The sequence below is a fragment of the Cornus florida genome, unplaced genomic scaffold (genome assembly GCF_030987335.1).
Source record: "Cornus florida cultivar Cherokee Brave unplaced genomic scaffold, ASM3098733v1 CherokeeBrave_3.0.0_Hap2_Chr09, whole genome shotgun sequence".
Classification (NCBI taxonomy): Eukaryota; Viridiplantae; Streptophyta; class Magnoliopsida; order Cornales; family Cornaceae; genus Cornus; species Cornus florida.
Window position 1 is genome coordinate 83,593,432 of NW_026775579.1, and position 9,501 is coordinate 83,602,932.

General features: G+C 41.2%; 1 protein-coding gene across 1 annotated transcript; it reads left to right on the forward strand.

Annotated features, from left to right (window-relative positions):
• Window positions 1-6,607: 6,607 nt before the first annotated feature.
• On the forward strand, window positions 6,608-9,452 carry LOC132274729 (diacylglycerol O-acyltransferase 3-1-like). The gene is made up of 2 exons (XM_059776068.1): window positions 6,608-7,172; window positions 8,597-9,452. The coding sequence occupies exons 1-2, from the start codon at window positions 6,726-6,728 to the stop codon at window positions 9,332-9,334; spliced, it is 1,185 nt and encodes a 394-aa protein (XP_059632051.1). The 5' UTR covers window positions 6,608-6,725; the 3' UTR covers window positions 9,335-9,452.
• The last annotated feature ends 49 nt before the right edge of the window (window positions 9,453-9,501 follow it).

Sequence of the window (9,501 nt, forward strand, 5' to 3'; positions counted from 1 at the left end):
TAAGTCGATTCATCTCTAAGTTATCTGACCGATGCAAGCCATTCTTTGATACAATCAGGAGTCACGGAAAACAGTCCTGGGGGGATGAACAGAGACAAGCGCTGACCAAGTTGAAAGAATATATGCAGAACCCACCAGTCTTGAATGCCCGAGAACCAGGTGAAAAGCTTTTCTTGTACCTTGGAGTTTCTAACATTGCAACCAGTGGTGTACTGATACGATGTGCAGAGGGTAAGTAGTTCTCGGTTTTCTATGTAAGTAAAACGTTGACTGAGCCAGAGAGAAGGTATTCAAAGGCCGAACGAGTAATTTTATCCTTGGTAAATGCAAAGAGGAAGCTCAGGCATTACTTCGAGTCCCATCTTATAGTCGTTATGACCACATTTCCCATAAGGGTGATCTTGCATAAACCAGATTTGTTCGGACGAATGACAAAGTGGGCAATAGAGCTAAGTTCTTTTGACATAACGTATGAACCCCGAACAGCCATCAATGGGCAAGCTGTGGCTGATTTCTTCCTGGAGTGTGATATGGATGAACCAGTGGAATGTCCTGAAGAATCTTCATGGAAGCTCTTCGTTGACGGCTCTACAAATCAAATGGAGGCAGGAATTGGCGTTAAGTTACAAACACCAGAAGGCACTACGTTGAGCCAAGCAATCAGACTTGAGTTCAGGGCAACCAATAATGAAGCAAAGTATGAAGCGCTGTTGGCTGGGTTGAAGCTGGCCAATGAGCTAAAAGTCAAAAGCTTAATCACTTTCAATGATTCACAGTTAATCGTTCGACAAGTAACTGGGGAGAATGGAACCAAGGATGAAGCGATGGAAGCATACCGTTCAGCCGTTATGCGCGAGGCAGGAAGTTTTGATCAGATCAAATTCATTCAATTGCCGATGGAGTATAATGAAAATGCCGATCGGCTGGCCTACAGTGCGTCTAGTTCAGGCGAAATATTGGCAAGGGTGATTCCGGTTGGTGTATTGTGCCAGCCATCTATCCTTAAGGAACCATCAAGCTCGGACCCCTGGCAAGTGAATGTCATACCATATGAGCCGAGCTGGATAGATCCAATTATGGTGTATATACGAGATGGTGTTTTGCCCGAACAAAGGGATGATGTAAGAAGGATCAGATCGAATGCTACAAAATATGCCATAGTGCACAATTAGCTGTACATGAGATCTTATTTAGGACCTACTTAAAATGTGTTACCCCTATAGAGGCTCGGTAAATACTGCGAACTATCCATGAAAGAGTTTGTGGTAATCATTCAGGGGGAAGGTCTCTAGCACACAAAGCGATGACACGGGGGTATTTTTAGCCAAACATGTCGCGAGACGCGGAGGAATTCTCGAGAAGGTGTGATAAGTGCTAAAGGTTCGGACCACTGATCCACCAACCACCAAAAGACTTGCACATAATGGCCAAACCATGGCCTTTCGCGCAATGGGGGATGGATGTGGTTGGTCCGTTACCGACCGCCAGATCACAAAATAAGTACGTTCTGCTTGCAACAGACTACTTTACCAAATGGGTGGAGGTCGAACCACATCCCAGTGTGACTCAGACCCATGTGAGACGTTTCATTTAGAGTAATATCATCTGTCGATTTGGTGTGCTGAGGTCGATCGTTATGGATAATGGGACTAATCTTAATAGCAAGCAGGTGAAGGAGTTGCTGGAGGAGTATGGAATCAATCAAAAGTTAGCAATAGTCAGCCATCTATAGGCAAATGGTCAGGCTGAGATCACGAACAGAACGATATTTGCTTGCATAAAAAAAGAAGCTTGAAGAAGAAAAGGGGAAGTGGTTGGATGAACTCCCGAACGTCCTGTGGGCGTATAGAACAACTCCGAGACGATCGATCGGAGAAAGCCTATTCGCCATGGTATATGGTACTGAGGCAGTAATACTAGTTGAGCACCAAGTTCCCACTGTTCGAAGCTTAGCGTGGAATCAAGAGCAGAATGATCACATGTTAAAATTCAACCTCAACCTGCTTGAAAAGAAGAAGAATGCAGCAGCAATAAGGCTCGCGTCATACCAGCAGACACTTATGAATAGTCACAACAGAAAGGTGAGACATAGGGACTTTGCACCTGGTGATTTGGTTCTGAAAAAAAAGTTGGAATGATCAAGAAAATGGTGTCACCGTTGGAATGACCGTATAGAGTTGCAAAAGTTATAGGAAATGGGGCATATGTACTGGAGACCATGGCTGGAAGGCTGGTAAATAAGCCATGGAACGCCACATCTTTGAAAAGGTATTACCAGTAGGAAATTGAGGAGTGAGTTTTAACCTGGTTAGTGTTTATTTCCAATTGCGTGCTTACAAGTGTATAAAACTTCAAAAGATCTATAAAAAGTGCTATTTTCTTCCAAAAGGATGACCAAGCGTTAAACAATTAAGCAAAGTAAGTGGCAGCTGGCACTATGAGCCGATCGCCAAACATTTGCTAAAAATAAAAAACCAAATGGCAAGTGGCATTCAACCGAGCGCTAGGCACTTAGTGAAGTAAGTGGCAGCTGGCACTATGAGCCGAACGCCAAACACTTACTGAAAATAAAAAGCCAAGTGGCATTCAGCCGAGCGCCAGGCACTTAGTGAAGTAAATGGTAGCTGGAACTATGAACCGAACGCCAAACACTTGCTAAAAATAAAAAAACCAAGTAGCAAGTGGCATTCAGCCAAAAGCCGGGCACTTAGTGAAGTAAGTGGTAGCTGACACTATGAGCCGAACGCCAAACACTTGCTAAAAATAAAAAGCCAAGTAGCAAGTGGCATTCAGCCGAGCGCCAAGCACTTAGTGAAGTAAGTGGCAGCTGGCACTATGAGCCGAACGCCAAACACTTGCTAAAAATAAAAAGCCAAGTGGCATTCAGCCGAGCGCCAGACACTTAGTGAAATAAGTGGCAGCTGGCACTATAAGCCGAACGCCAAACACTTGCTAAAAATAAGGGCAAGTGGCATTCAGCCGAGCGCCAGGCACTTTAACCGAATGCCAAACACTTGTGATAAATGATAAATGATAACTTAGAAGCAACGATGAAGAAAGTAATATGAGACATGAATTAGTCAAAAAATCTTCCATTCCATTAAATTCATACCCCTAAAACATTTACAAAGATAGTTCTGGTGGAATAAGTAGAGTATACAAAGGAAGATGATATATTTGCAGGTAACTATTCAGTCCTGTTTACACCCTCGGTCTCTTGCTCACGCTCGGCGTTCCCCTCACCTTCATTGACTGTACTCTCCTCTTGGGGGGGAGAGTCAAGTTGGATGATCTTTCCATCCAGCTGGGTTCCGCCCTGAGCAATAGGCCCGAGAGGAACCATGGTGGAGAGAGGAGGAATATCCAAGGGTTGAACGGCTGAAGGAACAGGAATAACACCTGAAGAAGCAATCTTCTGGCACTCATCAAAAATACGCTCCGTAGGAGTGGAATCCGGATCAGCATAAATTCTGGGGGGATCGATCTCTAGTTCCTTGTCGATATCATCTGGATTGGCACCTGAATTGGTCTGACCTTTGGCAAGAAGACGGTCACTGTAGCCCTCCCTGTACCCCTCAGCATACCCGAGGGCTCCGATCCTGGATAAGCGACCATGCAGAGCTGTCACTCTGCTGTTAACCTTGCCGATGACGCCGAGCAAGGCATTGCGCTCATCTAGAGCCCTCTTCTCAAAGGCCATGCACTCTGCCTATTCGTCATGAAGCAAGCGCTGAAGGTTGTCTCTTTTAGCCTTACGAGATTCACGTTCGGTCTACCAGACACTCTTCTCAATCCGAAGGGCGTCCCTCTCATCTTGAAGGGAGTCCGCTTCCTTCTTCAGACTATCCCTTTCATTCTCAGCCTTATTCAGCTGCACCATCAATTCAGCATTATTGATGCCAATGATATTATTCTCCTTGGTGGCTGCGTCAAGGTTGTTGGCAAATTTGCACACCTTAGCATTGGTAGCCTCAACATGTTTTTGCATGGCCATCATGCCAAATAGAGTCTGCAAAATAATACATGAGTACTAATTAAGCCGAACGTATGTCAAGAGGAATTGTAATATAAAGACATTTTTGAATGTAATCAGGAGGAGGGTAGGGAATTACCTCCATTGCAGCCAGAGGAAAGCGGCTGAAGACTTCCTTTTTAGACAAAGATTTGGCAACCTCAATGTCTTTGGGAGACCACATGTTCTTGTAATAGGCCATAGCGGTTGGGCCTTCTCTAAACATGGTTTCGCTCGGCCTCATAACCGAGCCATCAACAAGGACGAATCTGGGGTCCACGGAGCCTATCCAGAGGGGGAAGCGGTGGTTGTGCTGGACCCAGAAGGAGCAGTTGGTCTAACCTGAGGAGGGATAGGCAAGCCCGGCCCAGAAGTTCGAATCCTCCTTGCTAGAGGAACATCATTAGGGTTGCCTTCACTCTCAGGCTGAGGCCTCTTTCCTCGCTCCTTATCCTGAACGGATGCAGTGGGGGTAGAGGTATTCTGAACTTGAGGAACAACGTTCGGGTTGGCAGGTGGAACGGTGATGATCGGGCTGACGGTCACCACATTCGGAGTGGTGCTGGAGGTAGTGACAGATGAAGATGTCGAGGCTGGAGAAGAAGAAGTTACGGAAGCAGCAACGACCCTGGGAGGATCCTTCTTCCTGCTGAAGGAAAGAATCCGAAGCTGACTCATAGTGGTGCCAAAGAGTGAAGTATCTCTAAGATTCTCGGACGTGAGGAGTTCCGAACAAGAAGGGATGTCGTTCAGAACGTGGTCCTTTAGATAAGTGAATCTATCCCCGCAAATGTTGAAACTGAGTTCATTATCTTACGGGATACCCAAAGAATTGCAAAGAAACGAACAGAAGCGAGGGATACAAGTTTCACAAGGGCAGTCCGTTTTATGGGTTTTGAATTTCTTGTAAGAGGATACGGAGCATTCGCCAAAGACGTTCGTGATAGGGTAGTCCTTGGCAGCCGGAGCGAACCAAGCCCCCTGAACCCCAACAATGCCCTTCTTCCACCCTTTCTCAAACTTAAGTTTGTCCGTACAGATGGATTTCTTCTCAATAGGATAAAAGTGGTAATATACGTCCTCCAACTTGATCTTACTAACCTTGTAACAAAGGAGAAGGTCAACTAAGTCAAGATCTAGGCCTCTGTCATGGTTCAGAAGCAGCAGAACGGATAGAACCCTAAGAAAATTAGGGTTAACTTGGAGAGGAGAAAGATTTAGCCTATTGAACACATAACAGAAAAAAGGGTGTAGAGGAAATCTAATAATGTTGAGATGGTGAAAGGAAAACAAGGTTTCACCGGGAAGAAGGCCGGCACCAGTTTTAATATTTTCATTTTTGGGGCATTCCCTAAGATGAATATCGGAAGGAAGATGGAGTTTCATGCGAAGAACATCCAAATCTATAGGCATGGTGAAAACGACTACGATCCTTGGGGAAATATGCAAAGATTTAAAGAAAAAGAAAGAAGTGAAACTAACCTTGAGAGGATGGAGAACTGCAAATGATGTTGCAAGGAAATTGAAGATGAAGAACCTTTCACAAGATTCCCCGGAGAAGATTTGGTTTTTTCCATAGAAGATTCGATTTGCCTGCAGAGAATGGATTGTGAATGGATTGGCAGCGAGATATGATAGGTGTGACAAGGAAGGCTGTAAGTGTGAAGGAACAGTATATATAGAGAAAGTGGTCCCATTAACCGAAACGTCAGGAAGTTAAAGAAATTCGAATTTCAAAAACGTTGATTCTGAGGCCGACCGTTCGATGCCCCCACGTGATTGCCTAAAGCCATCAAGTCATCATTAGTTCAGTAAATAATCACACCCTAATTAATGCGGGAGTGATTATCGAGCAGTTGAGGATACCAACAGCGGCATGGGCCGGATCCAACTCGCATGATGAAGAATGGGCCTGGTAATTGACTTGGGCTCGAACCAAGCTTTCATAAGACAGGCCCAATGCTGAAGAGTGAAGCTGAAAGCCCCGGAAGATGATCAGGCCCATTATTGTAAAAGCCTCATGGATGAGCCCAATGGAAGAAGTTAGGTAGGGATCTTCTACGAAACTGTAAATAGCTTATAAATGAAGGGAAAAAGAGTGTAAAAGGGGAGAAAATTTTCTTGAAGTGTAACGAAACTTTGTCAAAATAGAGAGAAAAAATTCTTGCATCTTCATACATACACAGAGGTTGAAGATGGTCCAAAGAGATATCAAGAAAATAACACCTTCCGTCGATTCAAATCCACTGTTTGCTACCATTAAGAAATGGATAGGATTTTCAGATTTTGATTGGCCGGGTATTGCATGTACCGGTATAGTATTAAATATATATATTAGTTGGCAACGAAAAAAAGAAAAGAAAAAGTACCTAGTTGGCAATCCACGTGGCACCAATTTCTTAATCTAAACCGTTCGATACTCTTACTAAAAAACCGCCGGCAGCGATTAATCAAATACTCTTGTTTGGATGCAAAATGAGTGTGGCGACTCGAGAACGCTCGTGGCGGCAAAACGTGAGCTTCCACGTCGGACCCAACTTGTTGGAACCAATGAGAATCACCCACACGGAATGACAGTTAAATCCAAAGCATAAATACACCTACGTTGTACCTACCTTATACACACAAGAAACCTTTGGCAGTGCTAAATTTGATCTATTCACACTACGAATTCGCGTTTGTTTGAAGCATTCAATTCTCGAACCCTAAAGCTATGGCGGTCTCGGGCATGGTTTTCCAGCCTATTCCGAGCTTTTTCGGCGTCAGAATCAGTACCCACTCTCCCTCCTCTTCAAAAGCCTCTTTTTCCGGCGTGTCAGTCAATGCCGGAGCTCGGTTGTCCGGCTGTCTCCGGCTCGTGGGTCGTGAAAACTCTAGGGTTTACACAAAACCCAAAACTTTTTCTGGGTTTTTAGATTCTGGATTCTGGGATTGTAATGATCATGTACAGTACTATTATAACTATGGATCTTGGTCGACGATCAGGTGTCGTTGTGGAAAGAGAGAGAAGGAAAAGAGGATTTCCGGTATGGTGGCCACGAAGAAGATGAAGTTTCTTAAGAGATTGTCAAGTGACTTGTCTATGTTCTCAGAGATGGGTTGTGGGTTGGGTTCAGAGCATGGTTCTATAGATGAAGACAAGGAAAAGAAGATGATATTGGTAAGCATTATATTTTCTTAATTAATTAATTGTATTTTTTCTTTTCTTTATTTATTGATTAACTATGCTAGACATATGATTTATATCAAATATTGGTTAATTGTTTCATCTTACCAAAAAATAATAATAAGATAAATTCATGCACAAGGCTCCCATTATTGCAATGTCTTAAAGGTTAAATATACATGGTCTTACTTCGAGTGTTTTCGAACCAATGAAAAAACTAAATTTTGTAGATATATTGAAAAAATATTTTATAGGGTAAAATGTAAAACTAGTTCCCTTTTGCAAATAACCCTTTAAACTATTGATTTGTTGCAATTAAGGTCAAACCAATCACAAAAGATTATTTTACTTTTTCTCATTAAAATTTTCATTTCTTATTAAATTATTTTTACTGTCATTTCTCTTATATAAATATTAATTATACTATTTACCTTAATTTTATTACAGTTTCAATTTATCATAAATATGAAAAAAAAAAAAAAAAAGATAAATAGATTTGTAACTACCCATTTCTAATTTGATTAACTTATTATTAAAACTTTATTAGTTGCAATAAAACTTATTATAACCAATTTAAACATTTTTATTATTAAAACTTTATTATTTGTAATAAAACTTATTATAACCAATTTAAACATTTTTATTGTAAAAAATTATCTTATTTTTCATACAATATATTGATGAAAAATTAATAAAATACTTTTATAAAAATACCTTCTTTTCATGTAATATATTCATTAAAAATGTAAAAATTAATTTTTTTTAAAAAAAAATTTACAAAAAATTTTTATTTAAATAATTAATTTCAAAAATTAAAGGTCAAGTTATGCAAATTTAATGGAGAATATGTCATCAAATTAATTTTTTTTTTTTCATAATTTATTTAGATAAGAAAAATATATTAAATGTAATTCAATAAGAAGGGGCATTATGGTCATTTAATGACATATAGTATAGACATTGGGATATGTTGCAACAAAATGTGATAGTTTAGAGGGTTTTATGCACAAAATATAATTCAGGGGGGTTATTTGCAAATTCAAACATAGTTCGGAGGGTTTTTTGCACTTTACCCTATTTATATTAGACCTTTTCCAATATCAGGGTAATATTAGTTAAATTTGTTTCATATTTCAATATAATTTAGTTTCTCGCTTGGGAAGAGTTCTTCAATTTACCATGCCAGTTAGTATTGCATTTACTTGATGGAGTACTCAATATATATATATATTGAAATGAAGCCATGTTTATGTCTTTGATCAATTTTCTTCTACTTTTTTGGGTTATCTCCTCAAGTTCTTACTTCCTATTACAGAGACAATTAAAGTTATCCATCAGTTTTTTCTTTAAATAAAACTCTTTGAATTCTTTGATCATTGAGCATTGTATTTATCTCGGCAACATTACATTGTGTGCAGGAAGCGGCAGAGATACTGCTCGAAAAACTGCAGCAGCTAAGGGCAAATGAGAAGGAATTGAAGAGGAAGAAGAAAGAAGAGAAATCCAGGTTGAAAACTGCGAAAATGCAAAACAGGCTACGAGTATCATCTGATTCTTCTTCATCGGATTCTTCTTCCAAATCAAGCGACAGCGAGTGTGATGAAGAGGTGGTTGACATAAGCCGCCTTCAAAATCCATCCCTTGCACAACCAATTCTAAATGAACTACTACAACCAGTCACTCAGGAAGCAACTTCCACGCTTCCAAACACACCGATCCAAGAAGGGAACACCACTGAGGAAAGGGGTTTTGAAGTTCGCGATTCACAGAGTCATGACCAAGAATGCTGCACCGGAACTAGCACCAGTTGTAGCAACGAGGGTAGTACACGAGCATCATCGACGAAAATTGAGGTCTGCATGGGTGGGAAGTGCAGGAAGTCGGGGGCCGCAGCGTTGCTGGAGAAGTTCCAGAGGGCGCTTGGCGTTGAAGGTGCTGTTGCTGGATGCAAGTGCATGGGCAAGTGCAGAAATGGTCCTAATGTAAGGGTTTTGAATCGCGCTGGCAGGGTTCAAGGACAGGGCATAGACGATTCAGTTAGGGCTCAAACTAATCCTCTGTGCACTGGGGTTGCTCTTGAGGATATGGACTCAATTTTGTCCAAATACTTCGGAGAAACGCATAAGGATTATGGTAGTATGGCCACTGCATCTTAGAAGGATTTGCAGTTTACCACTTGAGTGGTGGATTTAGTTTTGACTTTGTAATTGATGCTACTACTAGTATTTACTCTGCAAATGTAAATCACTCGTATTGATAATATAATCATACACAATTTTGTGACAAAAAACGGATAATCACAAGTCGAGTATACAATGTCACA

Excerpts from the sequence above, each read along its gene's own strand:
- LOC132274729 (XM_059776068.1), top strand. The coding sequence starts at position 6,726 with ATGGCGGTCTCGGGCATGGTTTTCCAGCCTATTCCGAGCTTTTTCGGC. Across the intron at positions 7,173-8,596 it reads AGGAAAAGAAGATGATATTG|GAAGCGGCAGAGATACTGCT; the intron begins GTAAGCATTATA and ends CATTGTGTGCAG.